Raw genomic sequence first — 23,942 nt, forward strand, 5'->3', positions numbered from 1 at the left:
ATTTATGGAAGAATCATAGGCCATATTTTTTTATTTCTTATGGAAACAAAACAATCTTTTTCTCATTTGGAACAATTTGTAGGCCATTTTGGCTATAAAAATTTTAAAACAGTGGAACCGGTTGGTTGTAGTGGAGGTTTGGCTTTATTCTATAATAAAGATGATTTTAATGTTTCAATTTTATTGGCAACCAACAGAATAATTGATATAGAAGCGGTACTCAATGGCAAAGTTTTTAATATCACCTTTGTCTATGGAGACCCAGTTCCTAAAAACCGTGATATGGTCTGGGAAAGGTTATTACGGATAAGCACTTTAAGATCAACATCTTGGCTGGTTGTTGGAGATTTTAATGAGTTAACAGGGAATCATGAAAAACGAGGGGGTAAACTTAGGCATGCGACTTCTTTCCGTTCTTTTAATGGAATGATTCAGGATTTCGGTTTTTTGGAGTTTCCATATCTTGGAGACTACTTGTCATGGAGGGACTGGCGGGATAAGAAACTGATTTGGTGTCAGTTGGATCGGGGNATACGGTTTTCAATCGCTTGATTTGTTTTCCTTTCAGGGGTGGACCTTTACGGGTTCTCTAAGATTTGGGTATTTGGGGAAGCGATCTGAGAGGGCTTTGATGGGATTTGGGATCAGTTCTCGCTGGTTATTTTGGTTAATTGTTGAGGATACGAATTGGAAAGTCGTATCTTATTGGTTAGGGATGGATCCTCTGTCCTTCCTTGGATGTTTCTTGCAGATTCGGGAGATTGGGCAGATGTTTTTTTCCTAATTTGGTTGATCTGGTTTGTTGGCTTTACTGGTCTGGCAAATTCTATAAAACGGGTTTGGGTGTTGTGGTGGAGAGACATCTTTTGCTTATCTCTCTTTGTTGGCATTTAAATTTGGGTAACGATGTGACAAGCGGGGCTTTTGGGGAAGGGTTTGTCGGGTCAGAAGGAGAATGAAGCAAGACCGAGGGGCAGAGTTGAGATCTCTTATTTTGACAACTCTGCGCTTATTGCTGGCTATTTGAAGACGGTTGTTGGGAGGTGTTTCAACCCACAAATGCAAGACATGAAAGCGTTGTTGATCATGTTTCCGCGCATTTGGCAGGTAGAAGGGAAAGTGGCTGGTGCTGATCTAGGTTCTAGTAAATTCCAGTTCGACTTTGATGAGGAAGCGGACATCAATGAGGTTTTGTCAATGGAGCCGTTTCACTTTGATTCCTGGATGGTGTCTATGGTGCGGTGGACTCCAGTGGTGGATCTTTTTTATCCATCATCGCTGCAGTTCTGGGTCAGGGTGTTTGACGTTCCTATCCAGTTTTGGGCAGAGCCCACTTTCCGCGACATTGGATCAGACTTGGGGGTGGTTGAAGCGGTTGATATTGACCATGGTCGGGTGCAGGTTACGATTGATGGTCGTAAGCCTATCTGTTTTGAACTTGATATTGAGTTTTTTGATGGAGAAGTTACAATTGTCAAGCTTGACTATGAGAAACTCAATGGGTGGTGTAAGAAATGTTTTAGTCTGTGTCATGATGAAACTGTCTGCCCAGTAGCTAAAGGTGTGGTTCAAGGTGGTTCGATGGTTAGGGTGGATCAGCCTGACAAAGCTCAATTTATGAGTTATAAGGGTGCGGTCATGGCTGAGGGGAGGAGAAATACGGGTCAGGCTGGGTCGTCCAGAGGCAATAATGGACACCAGTTTGGTGGTTCATGGTCTCGGTCTGAGCATGGCAGGGGACACTTGTCGCGGCAGAAGGGTTTCTCCAAAGGAGCCTCCAGTTCGGGTACGCAAGACCAGAGAGGGAGGAATGGGCTAGTTCGGGGTCAGCCTCGTCAATGACAGGGTTCTACGTTGCCATTGATTTCGGAGGAGGTAAGGGGGACAGCTTTTAAGCAAAGAAAGCATCGACAGGTCAGGAAATCACTCTTCCAGGAGTCGGAAATGGCGGCGGTAGCCATGGATCAGGATGCTCAGGTTTCTGGTCCTTTTTGAGGAGGGTCAGGTTCTCGTGGAGGAGGGTCAGATTCTCGATGACACAGAAGTTTGTGAGAGGTCTGCTGGACCCACTCTTGGGACGGGTGAATTTGCTGAGGCAATGGGGGGACTTCCTTTGGCCTCGTTTGAAGCGGAGATGGATCAGGATGATCACTCTGTTCTTGGCTCGCAAGATGGAATGGGGAGGGAATTTTGGTGGAGGAGAATGTTTCCCAGTCTTCAGCAGTTTCGGCACTAGTAGGATTGACTGGAAACTCGGTGGCATCGGACACTTATGGTGCGGTTATGCAGGATCCAGATATTGTTAGTGGGGATAGTAAGGTGGACAAGATTGTTGAAAATGTTGATGGGGAGAATGTTGGTGAGCCAGGGGATGGTTCTGGTTTGGTGGAGGCATCAAGTGATCAGTCTCTTGAAGAGAACGATGATGCAAAGATGACAAGTGACAAAGTGGAGGGTGATCAGCAGGCTGCATCGGAACTTCCAAAGTGGAGTTAGGGGACAAAGGGAAGAAGGGAAAGGGGGCTTTGGTGCTTATAGGGATTTCAACTAAAAGAGGAACGCTAATCTGCTTCTGTCTCCACGAAGACGTCCCCCGTCAAATGGACAGGAGTCTGGCGCAAGCGGTGTTACTCTAAGGACCCAGGAAGGGGTGAAAGGCGGTTATGGTGGAGTTAAGCCACCAAAACCAAATATTAGTAAATGAATATTCTAAGTTGGAATTGTCAAGGTCTAGGTAATAAGACCACCATTGGACATCTCAGAGATTTATGGAAGAATCATAGGCCATATTTTTTTATTTCTTATGGAAACAAAACAATCTTTTTCTCATTTGGAACAATTTGTAGGCCATTTTGGCTATAAAAATTTTAAAACAGTGGAACCGGTTGGTTGTAGTGGAGGTTTGGCTTTATTCTATAATAAAGATGATTTTAATGTTTCAATTTTATTGGCAACCAACAGAATAATTGATATAGAAGCGGTACTCAATGGCAAAGTTTTTAATATCACCTTTGTCTATGGAGACCCAGTTCCTAAAAACCGTGATATGGTCTGGGAAAGGTTATTACGGATAAGCACTTTAAGATCAACATCTTGGCTGGTTGTTGGAGATTTTAATGAGTTAACAGGGAATCATGAAAAACGAGGGGGTAAACTTAGGCATGCGACTTCTTTCCGTTCTTTTAATGGAATGATTCAGGATTTCGGTTTTTTGGAGTTTCCATATCTTGGAGACTACTTGTCATGGAGGGACTGGCGGGATAAGAAACTGATTTGGTGTCAGTTGGATCGGGGTCTAGGTAATGAAGAGTGGCACGATCAGTTCCCGGATACGGTGACAGAATATTTGCCTATGATCGCCTCAGATCATAAACCTCTGGTGGTTAGTATTGGGGCTAAACGACTGCGTGGGGGTCGGTGTTTTATGTTTGATATGCGTTGGATTGGTAAACCGGTTTTAATGGGGGCTATTTCCGCGGGCTGGAGGGCTGATTGCGTTCAGGATTCCCAAGATTTGGTCACCAAAATAGGGAACTGCAGACGCGCAATCTCTCAGTGGCGGAAGGCACATGTTCCTTATGGGAGGGAGACGATAGAGGATCTTAAACGACAGCTGGAGGTGGCTCAGGTGGATGATTCGGTTGGTCCGGAGGTGCTTGCGGACTTAACCTCCAGATTGCGAGAGGCGTACAGGGATGAAGAGATTTATTGGTACCTAAAAAATCGGAACCGGTGGATGCGGATGGGGGACAAAAATACAAAGTATTTTCATGCGCAAACAAAGCAGCGGAGAGCTCAGAATTGAATTGTTGGTCTGTATGACAGAAATAATGTTTGGTCTACAAAGGATGATGATATTTGCAACACTGGTGTATCTTATTTCGAGGACCTGTTTACTTCGATCTCTCCAGATTCTTTTGAGGAGGCGTTAAGTGAGGTTGATGGGGTAATAACGGAAGAGATCAATGAGCGTTTAACAGCTCCAGTGACAGAGGCGGAGGTTCGTAAGGTCTTGTTTATGATGCATCCGGATAAGGCTCTAGGACCGGATGGTATGACCGCTTTGTTTTTTCAGAAGGCTTGAGGGGGTTTTTGATAGGAGTTTAAATAAAACTCACATCTGTCTTATTCCAAAGGTGGCAAAGCCGACCCGGATGGCGGAATTACGCCTGATTAGTCTATGTAATGTGAGGTATAAGATCATTTCCAATATCTTGTGCCAACGGTTAAAATTGGTGTTACAAATCTTGTCTCGGAGACTCAGTCTGCTTTTGTGCCAGGTCGACTGATCTCGGATAACATTTTGATTGATCAAGAGATGTTTCATGGCCTAAGGACAAACCCGTCTTGTAAGGGGAAGTTTATGGCAATTAAAACAGACATGAGTAATGCATATGATAGGGTCGAGTGGGGTTTCGTTGATGCTTTGCTACGTAAAATGGGTTTTTCGGATAAATGGGTTTCCTGGATTTTGTTTTGTGTTTCTTCGGTTGAGTACAAGGTCCTGTTGAATGGTCAACCTAATGGTTTGATTGTTCCTAAGCGAGGATTGCGTCAGGGTGATCCTTTATCTCCCTATCTGTTTATTCTATGTACAAAAGTCCTCATTGCCAATATTCGGAAGGCAGAGAGGGAAAAAAGGATAACAGGGATCAAGGTGGCTACTAAATGTCCAGCAATCACGCATTTATTGTTTGCGGATGATAGTCTTTTTTCTGTAGGGTCATTAAGGATCAATGTGGGTTATTTTAGATATCTTAAAGCAATATGAGGCGGTCTCAGGGCAACAAATAAATTTCGATAAGTCTTCCATTCAATTTGGACACAAGGTAGATGAGGTCGTTAAGCGTGAGGTGCAGGAGGTGTTGGGTATATCGAAGTTGGGTGGGATGGGTTCGTATTTAGGGATACCGGAGAGTTTGGGAGGGTCTAAGACGAAAGTTTTCTCCTTTGTTCGGGATCGTTTACAGAGCCGTACAAATGGTTGGACAGCGAAGCAACTGTCCAGAGGAGGGAAAGAGGTTATGATAAAGTTTGTCGCCACTGCGGTACCGACCTTTGTCATGTCCTGTTTCCGACTACCAAAAACAGTCACATCCAAACTAACTAGTGCGGTGGCAAATTTTTGGTGGAGTTCGGGGCAGTCTGGGGGGATGCATTGGTTAGCCTGGGAGAAGTTATGTGGGAGCAAGCAGTTGGGGGGTTTGGGTTTTAGGAATGTGGATGATTTTAACACTGCCTTATTGGCAAAACAGTTGTGGCGACTGATCGAGGCACTTGATTCCCTTTTTGCACGGATTTTTAAGGGCATGTATTATAGGAACTCAAATCCTATGGATCCCATTCGTTCTTATTCTCCATCCTATGGGTGGCGGAGTATTGTTTCAGCTATATCTTTGGTAAACAAAGGACTTATTATACGGGTTGTCTCTGGTGATTCCATCTCTATATGGACTGACCCATGGATACTAGCTCAATCCCCAAGACCAGCTGTGAGTAAGGGACCTTTTCAGGACCCTTCTTTGAAAATTTCACATCTTATCGATCGCCAAACTAATTCTTGGTGGTTAGATATGCTCCTTGAGCATTTTCCCCCGGAGGAGGCTGTTTTAATCAGGGCTTTACCTTTGGGTTGTCCTCAGATGGTTGACTCATTGGGTTGGCACTTTACAAAATCTGGAAAGTATTCGGTTAAATCAGGGTATGATACGGAACGTTCGGCAAAACAGAGGTCTCTTGTACCTCGCTTTGGGCCGGACATTACTCCGCTTCTAGCGGGTGTTTGGCGGGTGGCGTGTCCACCAAAGATAAAGCATTTCATGTGGCAAGTCTTATCCGGGTGTATCTCGGTTTCGGCGAACTTGAGGAGGCAAGGCATTGCTTGTGATTCAGGTTGTGCATGTTGTGGGGAAGATGAGGAAACGGTAAATCATGCTATTTTCCGGTGTCCGCCAGCTCGACAGGTTTGGGCGTTAGCTCAGGTGCCGGTCGGTCAGATTTCTTTCCCTACAGCTTCTCTGTATGCAAATGTGGATCATTTTTTGGGTTCTGCTAATCCGGGTGCTCAGGTTGCGGTTTTTCCTGGGATTATGTGGTATATTTGGAAAGCGCGAAATGCTCGTGTATTTGAGAATGTTATAGATAAGCCCGAGAATGTTGTTAGGATAGCGGTAGGGGAGTCTTCCACATGGTTACAGGCTCATACAGAGGATGAGGTGGAGGAAGTATCGTCGTTTCCTTGCGCCAATAATAATAGAGGGATAGGGCGAGTAGGGTCGCTGCCTACTGTTTTTTCGGGTTATAGGTGTTTTGTTGATGGATCGTGGAAAATGGGGGACGCTTTCGCGGGTGCAGGTTGGGTGTGTTCAGCCGCTACGGATGGTTCGACGATAAAAGGAGCCACCAATTTCCGTTAGAGTCTTTCCCCTTTGCATGCAGAAGTAGAAACTTTTGTTTGGACTTTGCGTTGCATGATTGGACATGATTTTCGAGAAGTGGCTTTCTATACAGATTGCTCAGACTTGGTGAAGATAGTGTCTTCCCCTCAAGACTGGCCGGCTTTCAAACCTATCTAGACGATATAAAGATGAACAGGGAGGAGTTTTCTTTTTTCGCGGGTGCATGTTGTGCGTATCAGCGCAACATGTTTTGTCTGTAAATTTTGTACGGCGGTGTATTCAGGCCCTTGCCGCTAAAGCAAAAGCATCGCACCACCGTTTTTATAAAACATCTCAGATCTCTTTCTCTCTCTTTCTCTTTCTCTTATCTTGTGAAAACAATGGCCGAACCTACGGATGCTATTACGGTGAAGAACAACGAACCACCGGAAGAAGAAGAAATCTCCGATCAATTTCTCTGCTGCGTTTGCCTGTAAGCTCGTTTTCTATTTTCAACCCCTTCTTCTTCTTCTTCTTCTTCTTTATCAATCTTTCTGGTTCGCCTCTTTAAAAAAATCCCCCTAATTTTGTGAATCATTAGGTTAATTTGTTGGGGGTGAAATTAGAGTATAAAAAAAATAAAAAAATAATCTCCGTTGTTCTGAGTCTGACGATATCGAGATTGGATTTTAAGATTTTGGAGCTCCTTAATCTCGTCTTTATCGTAAATCATATAGCTTATTTCGTTTAAATTCATGGATTGAAGAATCTGTTTGTTTATGGTCATTTACGTTTGTTGAGAAGACGACTCTAATGCATAAGAGATTGTGTTGTTGCTTCTTTCTTGGTGCAGGGAACTTCTTTACAAACCAGTTGTGTTATGTAAGTTGTTGACTAAGTCATAAGTCTCATTTTCTCCAATTGTGTTATGTAAGTTTGACTTGGTTTCTAATGCTTATTTTGGATGGTAATGATAGCTTGTGGTCATCTATCATGTTTCTGGTGTGTACATAAGTCCATGAATGGCTTCCGCGAGTCTCATTGTCCGATTTGTAGGGATCCGTATGTTCACTTTCCTTCTGTGTGCCAGAAGCTTCATTTCCTGTTAAAGAAGATATACCCACTCGCGCATAAGAAGAGAGAAGAACAAGTTTTAAGTGAGTCCTTCGCTTATATTTTTAAAGTTCGTACTCGGTCAGAAGTTTTGATTTGATTGTATGCAAGTGTCGTTTTTTATGTGTCAGTTTTGTTGATTATATATTTGTTTATATTTTCAGAGGAAGAACAAGAACAAGATTGTTATTCTCCGCAGATTGATGTTGTTTTGGATAAGGCAAATGCTAATGATGAGTCTGGATGTAGCGGAGATTCTCTAAATGTCTCTGGTAAGTGTACTACACTTGAGATCAATCTTTCTGCTGAATTTTACTTTTGCTTTTTATTAAACTGCTTTACACTTACAATTTTGGGTATTTAGATAAACAAAAGGTGGAAGAGTGCTCAAATGCAATGAATATATGTGACAGTCCCTGTATCCCCAGCAATCAAAAACCCACCGATGCACAAAGTCTTAATGCTCGTGAGAATGACTTACTCAAGAATAACAGTGCCAGTAAGCAAACTTCAAAAGATGATTTGCTCTGTTCAGCGTGTAAGGAGCTGCTCGTGCGACCCGTAGTTCTCAATTGTGGGCATGGTATTATCTTCTTACTTGTTTGCTTGTGATAAATATTTTAAATTTCTGCTGCTTGAGAGTATCACCTTCAAATTTTCTTATGTGCTAATTTCTTGTCTAATCCTCTTTGCAGTGTATTGCGAAGGATGTGTAGTAGATATGGCTGAAGAAAGCGAAAAGATCAAATGTCATGAGTGTAATGTTTGTGACCCTAGAGGATTTCCAAAAGTTTGTTTGATTCTTGAACAGCTTTTGGTAGAAAACTTTCCTGATGAATACAATTCAAGGAGAAGTGGTGGGATTCAGAAAACTCTTGCCCATAATAGCAAAGGAAGTAAGTCCTTACATCTATGCCTTGAATCAATTTGTAGTTAATCGATGCATGCCATCTGCTTGTGCTCTCACACCTTATTTCTTGTTATTACATTAGAATATGTAAGACCTATGTGGACCACAAAGACTCATAGTTTGTACTCATTTTCACTTCATATTTATATTATCAGAACTATCTCAAGGAAGGCCCATCCTTATCAAACGATAACAATAGTGATATTCCTTGGTTGGCAAACCCTGGATCTAATGTTCACATCGGAGCTGGTTGTGATTCTTGCGGAGTAAGTGCATATTGTTATCTAAACCGTTTTTTTAGTAGTAGAAATAAGATTAACGTGTAATGTGTGACATTGGTGTGCAGGTGTTTCCAATCATAGGGGATAGATACAGATGCAAAGACTGCAAGGAGGAAATTGGGTATGACCTTTGCAAAGAGTGTTACGAGACTCCTTTGAAAGTTCCAGGGAGATTTAACCAGCAACACACTCCAGATCACAGGCTTGATCTGCAGGAGGCTCCTCGGCTGGCGAGGGATCCTCAGTGGGCGGATGTTCCTCAGCTTATGATCACTATCAATTCTATTGCCTATATTCTCGGACCTTCGCTTAACTCATTGGAAGGGGTGGATACAGATGAGGGCGAGGAAGGGCCACCTGGTTCTTCTAATGAGTCATCAAGCACAGAATGAATTTGTGTTTGCGTTTGTTATTAATATTTATTGTATATTGTCTATGGTTTTTAACATTTTAAACGAAGCTTATTTCTTACGAGCGTAAAAAGAAAACAAACAACATAAAAAAGAAAACTTTTTGTTGCAAGTTTTGTTATTATATATGTTGGTGTTTGTGTGTATATTATGCAAAAAAAAAGAAAAAAAAAAACAAAATTATACTCTTTCTCTTTCAAAATATAAGATGTTTTAGAAAAGTTTTTTGTTTCACACTATAGANATGAATACAATTCAAGGAGAAGTGGTGGGATTCAGAAAACTCTTGCCCATAATAGCAAAGGAAGTAAGTCCTTACATCTATGCCTTGAATCAATTTGTAGTTAATCGATGCATGCCATCTGCTTGTGCTCTCACACCTTATTTCTTGTTATTACATTAGAATATGTAAGACCTATGTGGACCACAAAGACTCATAGTTTGTACTCATTTTCACTTCATATTTATATTATCAGAACTATCTCAAGGAAGGCCCATCCTTATCAAACGATAACAATAGTGATATTCCTTGGTTGGCAAACCCTGGATCTAATGTTCACATCGGAGCTGGTTGTGATTCTTGCGGAGTAAGTGCATATTGTTATCTAAACCGTTTTTTTAGTAGTAGAAATAAGATTAACGTGTAATGTGTGACATTGGTGTGCAGGTGTTTCCAATCATAGGGGATAGATACAGATGCAAAGACTGCAAGGAGGAAATTGGGTATGACCTTTGCAAAGAGTGTTACGAGACTCCTTTGAAAGTTCCAGGGAGATTTAACCAGCAACACACTCCAGATCACAGGCTTGATCTGCAGGAGGCTCCTCGGCTGGCGAGGGATCCTCAGTGGGCGGATGTTCCTCAGCTTATGATCACTATCAATTCTATTGCCTATATTCTCGGACCTTCGCTTAACTCATTGGAAGGGGTGGATACAGATGAGGGCGAGGAAGGGCCACCTGGTTCTTCTAATGAGTCATCAAGCACAGAATGAATTTGTGTTTGCGTTTGTTATTAATATTTATTGTATATTGTCTATGGTTTTTAACATTTTAAACGAAGCTTATTTCTTACGAGCGTAAAAAGAAAACAAACAACATAAAAAAGAAAACTTTTTGTTGCAAGTTTTGTTATTATATATGTTGGTGTTTGTGTGTATATTATGCAAAAAAAAAGAAAAAAAAAAACAAAATTATACTCTTTCTCTTTCAAAATATAAGATGTTTTAGAAAAGTTTTTTGTTTCACACTATAGAATGTTTTCAAGTTTCTACGCAACTTTTAGATTAGTTTAGTATTTTATATTATGCAGTATTGTTTTTAATTGATTGAATTTGTTAAAAGTAAAGAGTTTTTAATCGATGTGCTTTAGTTAAAACATCCTATATTTTGGAATGGAAAGAGTATGATTTAAAAGTGTACTATATTCTATTAAAATTTATTTGTCATGTATTGATTGGCCTATGCTACTATACAAGCTTTGTATAGATTTGCTTGAAGTTTTTTTTGCTAAATATTAGTAACTGGATCAAGGGGGTTACACCCATCAGAGTGAAAGATTCTCTCCTCTGAGTGCGTGTGAGGCAGCTACGATGTGATTGGTCCGAGTGTGTGTGGGACTCAGAACTGATCTTCCGACGGAACTCGTTTCTCGCGTTCTGTCTTTTTTTTTTAAAGTAGAAAAGAAAAAGGAAAAAAAAAATTTAGTACGCGCGTGTTGTGGTAACAGTTTTTTTTTTTTTGGCGCCCTGAAAAAAAGGGCGGGAGGACGTGAAGAGTGTTTATTGCAGATCCTTTATTTTATTTTTATTTTTGGCTTCTTTTTTTTTCACTGATTTTTGGGGATTCTGTAGCTTCGAGATCTGAGCTGTTTCATGATTGCCGTGAGTCATCGCACGTGTGCCTTCGATCGTTTTACGGTTAAATTAGTTTACCAAGCTGTTTCCTGAAAATATTGTTGAGGTTTTTTTAAAAAAAATGTTGTGGTCTTCAAACTGTTAATTGTGTCTTCATATTTTGGATGAACTAAGATTTGTAATAAGATTTATGAGTATATAGTATTTGTCATGCGTGCCATTGGAAGCGTATAAAAATCATGATTTGTATGAGAATCATGACCCTTTTACTGTTTTACATGCATCTTCGATAACAAAATTACAGAAACAAATCATGACACTTACTGCAAGTTTTTGAGGATTTTAATGCAATTCATTTTTGAGGATTTTAATGCAATTCATCTTTCTTACCCATAATGAACTTTTTTGTAATCCTTGCCTATAATGAATAAACCTCTCAATCTTTGTATATATAAAAAAGCACGGGGCGTTGGGAGTCTCTCTACTCAGTACTCACCACTCACCATTCACCACTCACCTTGTTGTTTCAACTTTCACGGGTTACGGTATGATATAGTGCTGTATGTATGTAATGTAATATGTCTCACGTAACGGTAGGATGAATTATCACATCACGATTCATGTTTCAAAAACAATTACTCCTAAAAAAAAAACAATTACTCCACAAAGCGAATTTGTGGTTGCCAAAGTAATTCCACAAAATAAAAAATGTAGAAAACCATATGGACTTTTATATTTAAATACATTTTATATACTATAGAAACTGTAGCTTTTGGTAAAACAAAATTTACCCCGCATAGTATGATTGAACTATGGTTCAAGTTTTGTCGATTAAAAAATGTAGTCAAAACTAGTTTTTGACGTATTACCAACAAATCAACATTTTTTGAAGAAACAACCAATAAAAAATATAATGTTGAATTTAACATTACAAAGATAACGGCTGTAAGATGATATATCACTGTAGAAGCAAAACCATTGGAGTATTAAAGAGAATAGGATCACGATCGGAATCCAATGCTAATAAATCCAAAGCACATAGATATATAAGCAGTGATCAACCCAATAGCGTTGATTTATAAGACACATGTTTAACTCAAGCAAACAAATTACCGTCAAATGTATATCTGTATACAATTAATGTGTACGTTTTTGTCAAATGTGATGAATTTTAATAGAATGGTTGACTCTTTTTTTTTCTTTCTTTTAAAACAATAACCTGCCCGAGATCACGACGTTTGAAAGTCTTCTTTTGTTTTTGATTGTTTGTACAAGTTTAACGTTGTTGACTTGTGTGTACTAAATTAATAAAACAATGAAAATGAATGTTAAATGCAATGCCTTTTTTTTTTTTATCTTAAACCCAAAACATATTTGATTATTCATATAACACAATGGAAATGGCTTTTACATTTCACTTTTTGGTGTGGAATTCGTTGTCTAAACCTTAGGTTTAAACATGGATGGTCTACCAAAACAATTAATATAAGCTTATGATCTTTGTTCCATAAGAACTTGTTACACTTTCGGCACCCTTTTAATTATATTTGCAGCACCAACCACTCATATATCATACATAATACGCCTTTTTAAATAAATAAATGAATACTTTATACTTTTCAAAAATAAAAAAGTTGAGAAAAGAAATTAATTGTGTTGAGAAATCAAACTCAGGACTCCTAAAATGGTTCATATTTAATTTTCAACTAGAGTTTTAATCTTTATACATAGAATAAAATCATAAATACGGGAATTACTATACAAAATTCAGTTCCAATTAAATAAATTTTAGTTATTATTTTTACAATCAATTTTACACACAAAAAAACCTTACAAAATTTAGGTTTTTTNTTTTTTTTTTTTTTTTTTTTTTTTTTTTTTTTTTTACTGTAACCACAACATGGTGACTAGCTAACATGGCCAAGGCCAACCACTTGAAGCTAATCACCCATTTTGTTTTATTTTATTTTAATTATTTTTGTTTGTTTCAATATTTGATTTAAAAGAAATAAAATATTTCCATCGTCCTTTTTAGTTTTCACTTTTTTTTTTTNTTTTTTTTTTTTTTTTTTTTTTTTCAGATAAAAAAGTCACTCCATTCTTCTTCTTCATTGTTTCCCTCCTCTCTCTCTCTCGCTCTCGAGTCTCTCGACCGGAAGATTCAGTAAATCACCTTCCCGGAGATGGGAAAATACATCAAGAAATCAAAAATCGCCGGAGACCTTTCCGTTAAAGATATCTCTCACCCAACCACTCTAGGTTTCCGTACCAGATCCGCCGCCAAAAACCTCCCCCTCCACCGTCTCCGTTCTCATTCCGACAAAGCAGAGTCCTTAAACTACCTCCAGCCCCGGAGCCGTCGTTTAGTGAAGCTTCCATTACTCTCCAGTACCAAGAAACAACAACGGCTTATAAGTGTCGGTCATGAATGTCAAAAGAGAAACTCTAGGGCTAAAAATGTCCCGGCGGAGAAAAAGACGGTGGCTCTGGTGACGACGGAGACGGAAGAAGATTGTGGTGATAACGAGAATACTTCTAGGGCAGATAGAGCTTTTGATTTGGAATCTGGAAACAGGTAACTTTAAAAAAACTCTGTTTCTCATTGTAAAGCTCAATTATATATGAAACAGAGATAGATGACCAGTTGAGTTTTGGTTCTTCATAGGAGCATTGTTAGAGACTCAGAAGCTATACGAAGTGAGATTGAAGACTTCTTTGCATACGCAGAGCAGCAACAACACAGACTCTTCATTCAAAAGTAGTTTCTTGATTCTCTTCTTTCTTGAATTGAGTTTTAGAGTTTGGTCTGATTTTGAGGAGTTGTGGTTTTGTTTTGCAGGTACAACTTTGACATTGTCTCGGACAATCCATTGCCTGGGCGTTACGAATGGGTCAAAGTGATGCCATGAAATGGAGTCGTTTTGGATGTAAAGTTAAGTGCTTTAGGAGACATCTGTGTTGGAACAGAGGCGGTGAAGATTGCACACAGACTAACTGTGGGTTTTTTTTTAGGGTTGGTGTATAACTTGTTAGTCAAGAATAATGTAATGTTAATCTCTCTCATTTTGCAACTAAATAAAGTCTAATTTTACTGGATTAAGTCATACTTCAGTGCAAAGTTACTTGAATCAGTATTTGTAAATCTCTCCTTTGTTCTTTAGCTACTACGTACTTACAATGAAGGTCTGAGTTTGTGGTTCTCCATCAGTGTTACTTTACAAGTCATAAACTTTGGCTTCAAGTTGCAAAAGAAGCTAACTCCTCTGAGCAAAAACCTTAGTCGCAGGTTTTATCTCTATCTTCTTTATTGATACTTTACTCTCATTGGCCTTTTCACATGTGGGTAATTGTACCAATCCCTCTGTCACACAGACACAGGTTGCAGTAAAATGCTTCGTTTAGATTTCAACTCTCTCTCTCTCTCTCTCTTCTTTATTGCCACTGCACTCACTGTCTCGCTTTCCGGAATTATTTCTTCAAAAGTCTAAGTTACCACCTTTCATGCTAAAGATTAGGTTTCTTGGTTTATGTAAATATTTTCACCTCTTTGGATCTTTAGCTCATCGGACGAATCAAAACATTTAATAATGATGTCTATTGTAATTGATACAAAGGGTTTAAGACGACTGTGTTATGTCTGATACTAAATTCATATGATCATTTACACCTGTGAAGAATCAAAACCGTCTTGGTTTTGTCACCTTTTAAACACATGAACAATATTTACTGATCAAGCCTTGTTTCAACTCCGATGGTTCAGCATTTTGGTTTGGATAATTTGTGAGCAAAACTGCAAAAGCGAGTCATAGGATGGTTAGAATGATTTCATACTCGTTGATAATAGTTGTCTTTAGCAAATACGTAGCCTGTAATATTACAGTACCTGTCATGTTCTCTTTCAAACTTCACCAAACAAGCTTCACGGAGTTGCAGGTCCTGTACCCAACCTTTGCTTCGTTTCTGACATTTCAACTTCATATACACCCTTGGTTTCAGAAGTTTTACAGTCTTCCATGGCCATCCTCATTATGTTAGCCTGTTGGATTGCTAGCACCTCATATCTGCAAAATAATATCCAAATCCCAATCATATTTCCATGAACATAACCATTTGCATGTCCTATGTTCAATAGGCATCTCTTTGTTCCAAGCTAAAAACCCATATCCCGCTACCTCTATGTTAAAGTGGAATCATACACAGATCAACACAGTAAGGTACATTTAAGTTAAACGATATAACACTTACTAAGGGCATACACATGGAACCATCTCAAAAGAAATTTTGGCATAAGAAAGTAGTACTTACTTTGCCACAAGCTTCCTCACAAGCAGGAAATATATCCTCCAAAACTGATGTTCCTTTAAAACTCGCGGGCATAACTTGAATCTCAGCTGTGAGAGTTCCTGTAAATGCCAAAATCAATCTTGTCGATAGCAGCTTCGAAAATACTCTATAAGATCCAATTCAACGAAATATTCATAATCAACCAAATTCAATTCTACCAACAAGTAAAAACAAAATCATCTTGGACTGTAAAATATGAGCATTGTTACCAATTTCACTAACGTGAGCCTAACCAGATTACAAGCAATTCAGGAAGATAGTAGCTTCAAATGAACTATAAGATTCAACACATAAAATCTAATTCAAGTGATATCACTAGGCCAAGAGCCCTAAAAAGATTCAATCCATTTTTCCTGATTGACCAAACCCAAAGCTACAAGCAACTCAATAACACAGCAGCTTAGTAATAGGCTCTATAAGAATCATCAACCCACAAACCCTGATTTAAATCTCGCTAAAATGGCACCGTTGGCTCCAAAAAGCTAATCACCAATCTTCTGAAATCTCTATAGCTAATTAATTCCATTCATTAAGGTCGATCACCAAAAAAAAAGAATCAAAATTTAAGAAAAAAAACCTTCGATTTCGATAACACAAGAACCGCATGTTTCTCCTGCCAATCAGACAAATCCTTCTTCACATTAGCAGATGAACTCATTCCATTATCTTCATCTCCCAAAGTATCCACAGACGCTTCTTCTTCTTCTTCTTCTTCATCTGCTTCAGAAATTGCAACCCAAACTACTAAACTTAACTTCATAAACCAGAAAAAACTGAAAAACACTAACCAAATTGAGATCCAAAATTCGTAATTACCTTCAAGAGAGAAGTCCTTAAACGTATCAATGGTGAAGGATCTGACATGATCGATTAACTCATCAGTTACTCCCAAAAACTCATCTTTACCTTCTTCTTTAACATTCGATCCATTCACCAAGTTATTCCCATCTGACGATTTAGTCTTCTCTCTTAAAAAACTCCGTCGAATCCTCGAAGCTATATTCATTGCTGGATCCTCTGAAGAAGAAGAAGAAGAAGAAGAAAATCTCCAATGCCTTGAGCAAAAAAAACTGAGTTTTTAAATTTTTTAATTTAGAGTTTTTATTGGGCCTGGGCCTAAAAAAGGCCCAATAAATTAGGGTTTAGAGAAGCTGAAACCCTAATTTCGCCATCGTATATAAATCCGCCGTTGAAGTAAAAGCCGAGACCTTTGCGAAGAGCGGAAGCTAAGGTAAGAAGCAAATCGAAGCCGAGAAGAAATGGTGTCTGGGTCAGGGATATGCTCCAAGCGTGTCGTGGTTGATGCACGTCACCACATGTGTGGTCGTCTTGCTTCGATCACAGCTAAGGAACTGCTCAATGGACAGAGTGTCGTGGTCGTCCGATGTGAGGAGATTTGTTTGTCTGGTGGTTTGGTCCGTCAGAAGATGAAGTACATGAGGTTTCTTAGGAAACGCATGAACACTAAGCCTTCTCATGGTCCTATTCATTTCCGTGCTCCGTCCAAGATCTTCTGGCGTACCGTTCGTGGGTTTGTAACCTTATCTCATAGTCTTTTTATAATGTGAATATTGATAATGAAGATCTGAATTAGAGTTTGTTTGTTATGATCCAGATTATGATGTTTTGTGTAGCTTGTTAGAGTTTGTATCAATGGATTGATTTGTGTTTAGGTTTGCTGGTTACTATGTTTTACTTGATTATGATGAATTGGTCAGGTTTTGATCTGTGTTTGTGTATGTTTGGAAACGTAATGGAGATTTTGAAATGTGGTCATTAACAGGATGATTCCACACAAGACCAAGCGTGGTGCTGCTGCTCTTGCCCGTTTGAAGGTTTTTGAGGGAGTCCCACCTCCTTATGACAAGGTCAAGAGAATGGTCATCCCCGATGCTCTCAAGTAAGAAATCTTGAATCTTTTTTTTTTGTATGAGTTATGTTAGATGACTGTCCAATGTGTTTTGGGCTATCTACTGATTTTGTTTTTTTCCTTTGTTCTTGATTAGGGTTTTGAGGCTTCAAGCTGGCCACAAGTACTGCTTGTTGGGCCGTCTCTCTTCTGAAGTTGGCTGGAACCATTATGATACCATTAAGGTTTGTTCGCTTCTTCTGTCTGATTATACCTTCCTTTAACATCTAATGAGTTTACTTGAACTAGTATTGTGTATTGAGATCATTAATTCAAATATTTTGGGGTGTTTTGATCAGTTGCAAAACCGGTTATAGTTTAGGGATTGTTTTGCTATGGAAACTGCAGTTGCTTTGTTTTGAATGCTAAAGTTGAAAATATGTACACAGAATAAGATGGTCTGGTGAATCTTGCTGATGTTTGAATGCAAAACTTAGGATCTATCATTTTAGTTATGAGGGTTCATCTTACTGGATCTGAAGTAGAAACTGGTAATTTACGTTATCTACCTATGTTTAATGGTTGTACAGGAGCTTGAGACAAAAAGAAAGGAGAGGTCACAAGCTGTGTATGAGCGCAAGAAGCAGCTCACCAAGCTCAGGGCTAAGGCTGAGAAGGTTGCAGAAGAGAAACTCGGATCCCAGCTTGATGTCCTTACATCAATTAAGTACTGAGAGTCGTCAGTCAGCATCTATCTTTTGGTGGTGGTTTAAGCCTTTTCTTGGAACTCGTTTTCGTTTATTTCGTTTTGATAGTATTATGGTAGACATATTTTGGATGTGTAAACGTTTTGGTTATTTTGGTTGTTTTATACAATTTCTTATGGTTAATCTTTGTATTTTTTTTCTTAATCATTGCTGAATCCTTCGAAGCTTTCAGAATAGAATTAAATTACAAATTGAGAAAAAGATAACAATACGTTGTATGCTTGATTGGCTTGGGAAGAACAGTTTGATAAGAATAGACGAATTGGGTGTATGATCAAATTGGCCTAGGCTCTGTTAATAGGGCTAGACTCTGGTTGTTTCTGAGTAATACGACGGGGAGTAATGTTTTCAGTGGCGGACAGATGAGTAACTCGCATAGGGACCTTTCTTTGGGAAAGTAACAACAATTGAAACATCTGCTCTCTAGGCCAAGGAGCCAAAGGAGGAACCTGTCCGAGGAAGATCTCGCATCTAATTAGTTAGTTGGTGAGCCATTTGTACCCCTAGCTTTCGTTTGTGTCCGTGTGAAAGCATGCGAAAGCATAGTTCTTTCACCCTACAACTTCCTAGTATTATATGTGACCATACCTCTTCAACATAAACAGTATTTTTTCGGTTCATTTGTTGGTTGCATCAATAATGCAAATCAACCTAATTTGAAGTTTTCTAAATATTTTTGAAGATACCACAATTTAATTTTAGGGTATGTAAGTGTTAGAAAAGAAAATATCTCTCTAACTTAACTTACCATGAAAGATAATACCAACAATTTCTTCTTAACTCTAATCTTCTAACATTTATCATTTTCACCTAGATAATTAAGTAAATTATTTACATCAATCCTATTATGATAGCCAATATGATAAATTAAGAAAATTCTATATAAATGTGTATCATAAAATAAGTATTTTATTTTGGTAATATAAAATTTTCAAAATTATGAAAATAAAAAAAATCTTTTCATAAGTTATTATTTTATTAATTTATCAATTAATTAAAACTTTTATAAATTAATAAAATTTTATGGTCCCAACCTTATTAATTTTTAGAGGTTTTACTGTATTTTATTAGTCCTAATAAGGAAAGCAAAAGTCCACAAGAAAGCCAAATTGAAAACTGAGACTTAGAAATTAAAAATAGAAATTTCCTATGAACGAGAGATACCTAGGAAAAATACGGAAGACTAAAATGACAAAGACTGAACTATGAGCCGAAATCAAATCTTATAGATAAAAACTAATCATTATCTAATATTAGTATAAATTCCTCATTACTAGTTAAAAGCTTAATTAAAATTAGTGTAATCGCCATCACCAAAAACCAAAAAAAAACAAGTTTTTATTCTTTCATATGCAAAGGCCATGAATATATCAACTCACGTGGTCTACCTGTCCCTCTCCCTTTTTTGGAACCTAAAGTTAGCTACGTGGCACTTCCTCACTTCCGTATTAAAATAGTAAAAATACCAGCGTCGGCACTTAACACGTGTCAAATTATTACTGGATATGACTTGGAATAAAACTATTCTGTCGGTGGACCTACCAAGAAAAATAAAACAAAATCACATAACCGAACTTAACAATCACTGTTAAAAATTGAAAATTACGGTTAGTTTTAGCTTTTCGCCTACGCGTACCGTAACCACCGCTTACTACAACAACCAAACGGACGTTTAATCTCGCCGTTAATTGTAGGTAACTTTATTTTTTTAACAATCTTTGACTAGCCGTAACGTTTAATTACTTACTCCAAATCTCGACGCATTGACTCAAAACATAAATGTTGACTGATAAAAAAAAATCTCCGGTTTAATCCGGTTTACTATTCGGTTTCCGTTTCTTCTCCAACTAAAGCAAGCTATAAAAATGGCGAATATAACCATCACGAAGCTTTCTCTCCTCTCTTCTTCGTCTTCTTCGTCTCTGCATTTAATGTTGGTTTGAATACGACGCTTCGTCTTCAACTTTCTCCAAGCTACGTTCCGAGGAAAGCTTTATACGTATATGTATATAAAAGATTTGACTTTGTAATCTGATTGAGACGTTTTTGTTTCGAGAGAGAGAGAGAGAGAGAAAGAGAGCTTTTTTAATTTTTTGGTTTTTGTTTACCTAAATCGGGGAAATTTAAAGAGAAAGTTCTGATTTTTTAGATACTCCGCGATTTCGTGAGATCGCTTATTAGGTACGAAAAGAACTTGAATAAGAAAGACATATAATTTGAAATCATTTCTGGGGTTTTCGTTGGTTCTGGATCTTTAAATTGGGTGTTGATGGATAAAAGGATCCGTTTTTATTTGATGATTCTCGTTTCTTGATCTTGGGTTTTGATTCAATTTTAATGGGTTTTCGTATAAATCTGAGTTGAATCTAGTTTCTGGGTTTTCACATTTGTGTTTTTTTTTTTTTTTTCCAATTCTCTTTTCAGATTACAGAGGTTTATACGTTAATACAAATGCCAGGTAAAATTCAGATTTTGTTTTGCTAAATCTTTGATTCATTTTGATTTGGTTGTTTTGATTGCTTCTGTTGTTGTTTCTTTTAGCTTTAGGTGAGATACTTTTGGTTCCAGAAACTGATAAAGGAAAGAGTGAAGACGTTGTTGAGGTTTCAGAGGATGAGAAGATCACAAGAACTCGTTCTAGATCTTTGAAGAAGAAAGCAATCAAAGCTTCGAGTAAATTGACACATAGTTTAAGGAAAAGAGGGAAGCGTGTTGCTGATCAGTATGCACCTATTGTGATTGAGGATGTGAGGGATGAAGAAGAGGAGAAAGCAGTTAATGTGTTTAGAATAGCTTTGGTTTCTCTTGATTTGCTTCCATCTCGTCACGATGATTACCATACAATGTTGAGGTAATAGGACATACTAGAGGATTTGGATCTCTCAGGATTCAGTAAAGTATGTAGATTTGTCATGATAAAGGTTTGGTGTTGCAGATTCTTGAAGGCGAGGAGATTTGATATTGATAAAGCTGTTCAGATGTGGGAAGAAATGCTAAAGTGGAGGAAAGAGAATGGAGTTGATACTATAATGCAGGTTAAGGATAAGAACCTTCCTTGGAGTTGGTAAAGATATTGTTGTTTTATGAGTGCTGCAAAACCTTTTCAAAACTGAGAATTATTTTTTTCTAAGAATCTTTCCACATGGGTTTTTGCTGTTTTCCTAACTGGCAATGATGACTTATTCCCTTCAGGATTTTGTTTATGATGAGTACGAAGAAGTACAACAGTACTATCCACATGGTTACCATGGTGTAGATAGAGAAGGCCGGCCTGTCTACATTGAACGGCTTGGTAAAATTGACCCCGGAAAGCTAATGAAGGTTACCACATTGGAGCGTTTCTTGAGATATCATGTACAGGGTTTTGAAAAGACTTTTTCTGAGAAGTTTCCAGCCTGCTCGATCGCAGCAAAGAGGCACATAAATTCTTCCACAACCATAATAGATGTGCATGGAGTGGTTGGTACCTCTATATATTCCTTTCTCAACATTCTGTTTCAGTGCTACCAGAATTTCTCTGTCACGTTCTGTGTTCTTAAATGGTTCTTTTGATGCAGAGCTGGATGAGCTTTAGAAAATTAGCTCAGGACCTTGTAATGCGAATGCAGAAAATTGATGGTGACAACTATCCTGAGGTGGGTGTATGAAATGAAAGCTATTTGAATGGCAACCTATACACTTTTTGACCATTGAAGAACACTTACATTGGTTTTGGTTCATTGAAGACAGACATTGAATCAGATGTACATTATTAATGCTGGAAGCGGATTCAAGCTTATATGGAACACAGTGAAAGGCTTTCTCGACCCTAAAACTACTTCTAAGATACATGTATTACATCTTCCACTTATATAAGCCTTATACAGGACTTTTCAGATGTTTCAACTTGACCAACAATTTACATTGGTTACTGCGCAGGTTTTGGGAAACAAATTTCGCAGTCACCTTCTTGAGATTATAGATCCAAGGTCAGAATTCCTACTTTATCTGTGGCAATTAAATATAATCCAGTTTGGCTTTGTTGTTTGGAGGCTTATAAAGTTAGACTCTGTTATTTTCTTTACACAGTGAGCTTCCCGAGTTTCTGGGAGGAAGTTGTTTGTGTGTAAATGAGGGTGGGTGTATGCGATTCAACAAGGGGCCTTGGAATGACCCGGAGATAATGAAAGTATGATCCTTTCAGCTCAACTTTTTCTCTTCTAGATAATGTTCTCTCTTGAAAAGCATTATCTAATAAAATCTATGTATTGCATCATACTTGTAGTTGGTGCGTTCGAGAGATGCAATGTACAAAACAAAAGAACAAGGGCTCTTGGAGAATGGAGAAGTAGCTAAATTATTTGCTTTGCGGGTGAGTATTAGTTCTAGTCAAGTTGTAGCAGTGATTGACTTCTGTTACTTTCTGTATTAATATCACCTTTTCATTTCCTGCAGCACCATGTAAACACAGAAATATCGTCACCTGATGGAGGTCAAGCTAGGGAGAGAGAATCGCATTCTGAACATGTTAGTTTAGTATACAACGTAGTCTGTTGGTGCTCTTTTGTATGGTCATTGTGTAATATTGTCAATGAAAGGTTAACTCGTATTCTTATGTTTCCAGGACAAACGTGCTCAGTTGAGCAATCAAGCTGAAGCAGTTGGTGTTGGGAGAATGGAAGAGTCTGATTCAACAGGTAGGTGAAAGCCACTCTGTGTGCTCATGTCATTATCTATTTAAGATAAGATTCTACTAATCTGTACAACACTTTCCTGCAGATCAATTACCCAGTAATCTGACAGTAGAAAGTAACTCTCTTCAGAAGGTTGCAAGTTTGTTGGCTCGTTTTATCCTCCAACTTCTTGGCAGTCTATGTCTCATGTTCCGGATTTTGGGACGACTTGTAAATAAGCAACCAGAGAACCAATTGAGACCGGAGGTAAGGGTTTCGGTCCCGCAGCAACATGTTCCTCCTCCTCAGGTGCAAGGAAGAGAGTCTGTTCATCCATGTTGGCTGAGGTTGCAAAATCTGGAGACCATGGTCACAGTTTTGTGTGATAAACCCTCAAGCATTCCTCAGGAGAAAGAAGATATACTTCGTGATTCATTAGACCGCATCAAATCCATTGAGCAAGATTTACAGAAGACAAAAAAGGTAAACTATAGACTCATCCTCTGATTTGTTTGAGGATCTATATGTCTCCAGGCATTAGACTTAAGTTAGGATTTAATGTTGTGACAGGCACTCTTTTTGACCGCTTCAAAACAAATTGAACTCGCTGAGTGTTTGGAAAACTTGAAAGAGAGCAGCTCAACGGTAAGGGCTTAGTCTTCTCTTATGTGAACGCCTGTGATCGAACTCTGTGTGCATCAATATGAAACATTCTCTTCTTTGCTCAACGCAGGGAATGCGTTCGTGCTGGCCAAGACATTGCAGAAACTTCCAAGCTGAAAACTGACTTGCAGAATAAATTTATCTTTGAATCTCATATCCAAAGTCTCTGCATAGCTATTACTTCACCCTCTTAACTACTATTACAGGTGAGAAATATCACTCTCATCTCTTGTGTTTGTTTTGCTCAGTTAGACTTCTTATCCTTTATTGGTTTTGGTTTTGTCAGATGGTATATATATTAAAGGCAAAATGGTACATGAAGTGAAACTGAAGAGAGAGAGCTTACAATTGTTTATTTACTAGTTTCTTTAGGTTAGAAAACAGAGGCATTAGTGAACTTATTTGGGATTTTAGTTTTTTTACCCATAACGATTCTATTGCACATCATTGTTGTATAGTATAATATAATCCAATAGTTGTGGGGAATTAAAAAAACAAAAAAACAGATGATTTTACAGTATGTATTGTGTATTTCTTTCTACTGACAATCACAATTTACAAATACAATTACATTTTATGGTCAAGTAAAGATAAAAAGAGCAGAAATGAAATTTGGTAGAGTAGTTAATCTGGTCTACCAAACCGCTAGCGTAAGCCTCAAGTAACAAACCCTTATTAATGACAAGACGATTCTGGAGCAGATCTTGCAAGAAAAGTTCCA

The 23,942-nt window shown here is 38.2% G+C and overlaps 6 protein-coding genes across 9 annotated transcripts; 5 read left to right on the top strand and 1 right to left on the bottom strand.

The window, feature by feature from the left end:
• LOC104766409 (E3 ubiquitin-protein ligase PRT1-like) lies at positions 6,595-9,191 on the top strand. Its single transcript, XM_010490290.2, has 8 exons — positions 6,595-6,870; positions 7,231-7,259; positions 7,355-7,534; positions 7,655-7,762; positions 7,855-8,073; positions 8,186-8,386; positions 8,548-8,666; positions 8,747-9,191. Exons 1-8 carry the CDS (start codon positions 6,779-6,781, stop codon positions 9,071-9,073), a joined length of 1,275 nt encoding a protein of 424 aa, XP_010488592.1. The 5' UTR covers positions 6,595-6,778; the 3' UTR covers positions 9,074-9,191.
• Positions 9,336-10,199, top strand: LOC104767852 (E3 ubiquitin-protein ligase PRT1-like). Its single transcript, XM_010491822.2, has 3 exons — positions 9,336-9,398; positions 9,568-9,678; positions 9,759-10,199. Exons 1-3 carry the CDS (start codon positions 9,336-9,338, stop codon positions 10,083-10,085), a joined length of 501 nt encoding a protein of 166 aa, XP_010490124.1. The 3' UTR covers positions 10,086-10,199.
• LOC104766410 (cyclin-dependent kinase inhibitor 5-like) lies at positions 13,033-14,080 on the top strand. Its single transcript, XM_010490291.2, has 3 exons — positions 13,033-13,521; positions 13,612-13,704; positions 13,786-14,080. The coding sequence occupies exons 1-3, from the start codon at positions 13,130-13,132 to the stop codon at positions 13,853-13,855; spliced, it is 555 nt and encodes a 184-aa protein (XP_010488593.1). The 5' UTR covers positions 13,033-13,129; the 3' UTR covers positions 13,856-14,080.
• On the bottom strand, positions 14,507-16,342 carry LOC104766411. The gene is made up of 5 exons (XM_010490293.1): positions 16,107-16,342; positions 15,868-16,007; positions 15,252-15,349; positions 14,830-15,007; positions 14,507-14,736 (listed from the first exon to the last, which is right to left on the bottom strand). Exons 1-4 carry the CDS (start codon positions 16,294-16,296, stop codon positions 14,866-14,868), a joined length of 570 nt encoding a protein of 189 aa, XP_010488595.1. The 5' UTR covers positions 16,297-16,342; the 3' UTR covers positions 14,507-14,736; positions 14,830-14,865.
• Positions 16,477-18,072, top strand: LOC104766412 (60S ribosomal protein L13a-2). The gene is made up of 4 exons (XM_010490294.2): positions 16,477-16,821; positions 17,074-17,190; positions 17,297-17,384; positions 17,730-18,072. The coding sequence occupies exons 1-4, from the start codon at positions 16,550-16,552 to the stop codon at positions 17,871-17,873; spliced, it is 621 nt and encodes a 206-aa protein (XP_010488596.1). The 5' UTR covers positions 16,477-16,549; the 3' UTR covers positions 17,874-18,072.
• LOC104766413 (phosphatidylinositol/phosphatidylcholine transfer protein SFH9-like) lies at positions 19,714-23,762 on the top strand. 4 transcript variants are annotated; one of them, XM_010490297.1, is made up of 16 exons: positions 19,714-19,911; positions 20,331-20,364; positions 20,448-20,757; positions 20,842-20,941; positions 21,099-21,365; positions 21,464-21,541; positions 21,636-21,737; positions 21,825-21,874; positions 21,975-22,074; positions 22,171-22,257; positions 22,341-22,412; positions 22,510-22,582; positions 22,665-23,041; positions 23,129-23,203; positions 23,292-23,427; positions 23,508-23,762. In XM_010490297.1, exons 2-15 carry the CDS (start codon positions 20,358-20,360, stop codon positions 23,343-23,345), a joined length of 1,752 nt encoding a protein of 583 aa, XP_010488599.1. In that variant the 5' UTR covers positions 19,714-19,911; positions 20,331-20,357; the 3' UTR covers positions 23,346-23,427; positions 23,508-23,762. The 4 variants fall into 4 exon arrangements, with proteins under 4 accessions (XP_010488599.1, XP_010488597.1, XP_019096173.1 ...); XM_010490295.2 differs by having other exon boundaries at positions 19,797-20,087; XM_010490296.2 differs by having other exon boundaries at positions 19,808-19,892.

Source organism: Camelina sativa, chromosome 19, assembly GCF_000633955.1.
Source record: "Camelina sativa cultivar DH55 chromosome 19, Cs, whole genome shotgun sequence".
In the NCBI taxonomy this organism is placed as follows: Eukaryota; Viridiplantae; Streptophyta; class Magnoliopsida; order Brassicales; family Brassicaceae; genus Camelina; species Camelina sativa.

Excerpts from the sequence above, each read along its gene's own strand:
- LOC104766409 (XM_010490290.2), top strand. The coding sequence starts at position 6,779 with ATGGCCGAACCTACGGATGCTATTACGGTGAAGAACAACGAACCACCG. Across the intron at positions 8,387-8,547 it reads TGCCCATAATAGCAAAGGAA|ATTATCAGAACTATCTCAAG; the intron begins GTAAGTCCTTAC and ends CTTCATATTTAT. Across the intron at positions 8,667-8,746 it reads CTGGTTGTGATTCTTGCGGA|GTGTTTCCAATCATAGGGGA; the intron begins GTAAGTGCATAT and ends ATTGGTGTGCAG.
- LOC104767852 (XM_010491822.2), top strand. The coding sequence starts at position 9,336 with ATGAATACAATTCAAGGAGAAGTGGTGGGATTCAGAAAACTCTTGCCC. Across the intron at positions 9,399-9,567 it reads TGCCCATAATAGCAAAGGAA|AACTATCTCAAGGAAGGCCC; the intron begins GTAAGTCCTTAC and ends TTATATTATCAG. Across the intron at positions 9,679-9,758 it reads CTGGTTGTGATTCTTGCGGA|GTGTTTCCAATCATAGGGGA; the intron begins GTAAGTGCATAT and ends ATTGGTGTGCAG.
- LOC104766410 (XM_010490291.2), top strand. The coding sequence starts at position 13,130 with ATGGGAAAATACATCAAGAAATCAAAAATCGCCGGAGACCTTTCCGTT. Across the intron at positions 13,522-13,611 it reads GATTTGGAATCTGGAAACAG|GAGCATTGTTAGAGACTCAG; the intron begins GTAACTTTAAAA and ends GGTTCTTCATAG. Across the intron at positions 13,705-13,785 it reads CACAGACTCTTCATTCAAAA|GTACAACTTTGACATTGTCT; the intron begins GTAGTTTCTTGA and ends TTTGTTTTGCAG.
- LOC104766411 (XM_010490293.1), bottom strand. The coding sequence starts at position 16,296 with ATGAATATAGCTTCGAGGATTCGACGGAGTTTTTTAAGAGAGAAGACT. Across the intron at positions 16,008-16,106 it reads TAAGGACTTCTCTCTTGAAG|ATGAAGAAGAAGAAGAAGAA; the intron begins GTAATTACGAAT and ends TTTCTGAAGCAG. Across the intron at positions 15,350-15,867 it reads TTGTGTTATCGAAATCGAAG|GAACTCTCACAGCTGAGATT; the intron begins GTTTTTTTTCTT and ends TGGCATTTACAG.
- LOC104766412 (XM_010490294.2), top strand. The coding sequence starts at position 16,550 with ATGGTGTCTGGGTCAGGGATATGCTCCAAGCGTGTCGTGGTTGATGCA. Across the intron at positions 17,191-17,296 it reads GTCATCCCCGATGCTCTCAA|GGTTTTGAGGCTTCAAGCTG; the intron begins GTAAGAAATCTT and ends GTTCTTGATTAG. Across the intron at positions 17,385-17,729 it reads ACCATTATGATACCATTAAG|GAGCTTGAGACAAAAAGAAA; the intron begins GTTTGTTCGCTT and ends ATGGTTGTACAG.
- LOC104766413 (XM_010490297.1), top strand. Across the intron at positions 20,942-21,098 it reads GAGTTGATACTATAATGCAG|GATTTTGTTTATGATGAGTA; the intron begins GTTAAGGATAAG and ends TATTCCCTTCAG. Across the intron at positions 23,042-23,128 it reads ATTTACAGAAGACAAAAAAG|GCACTCTTTTTGACCGCTTC; the intron begins GTAAACTATAGA and ends ATGTTGTGACAG.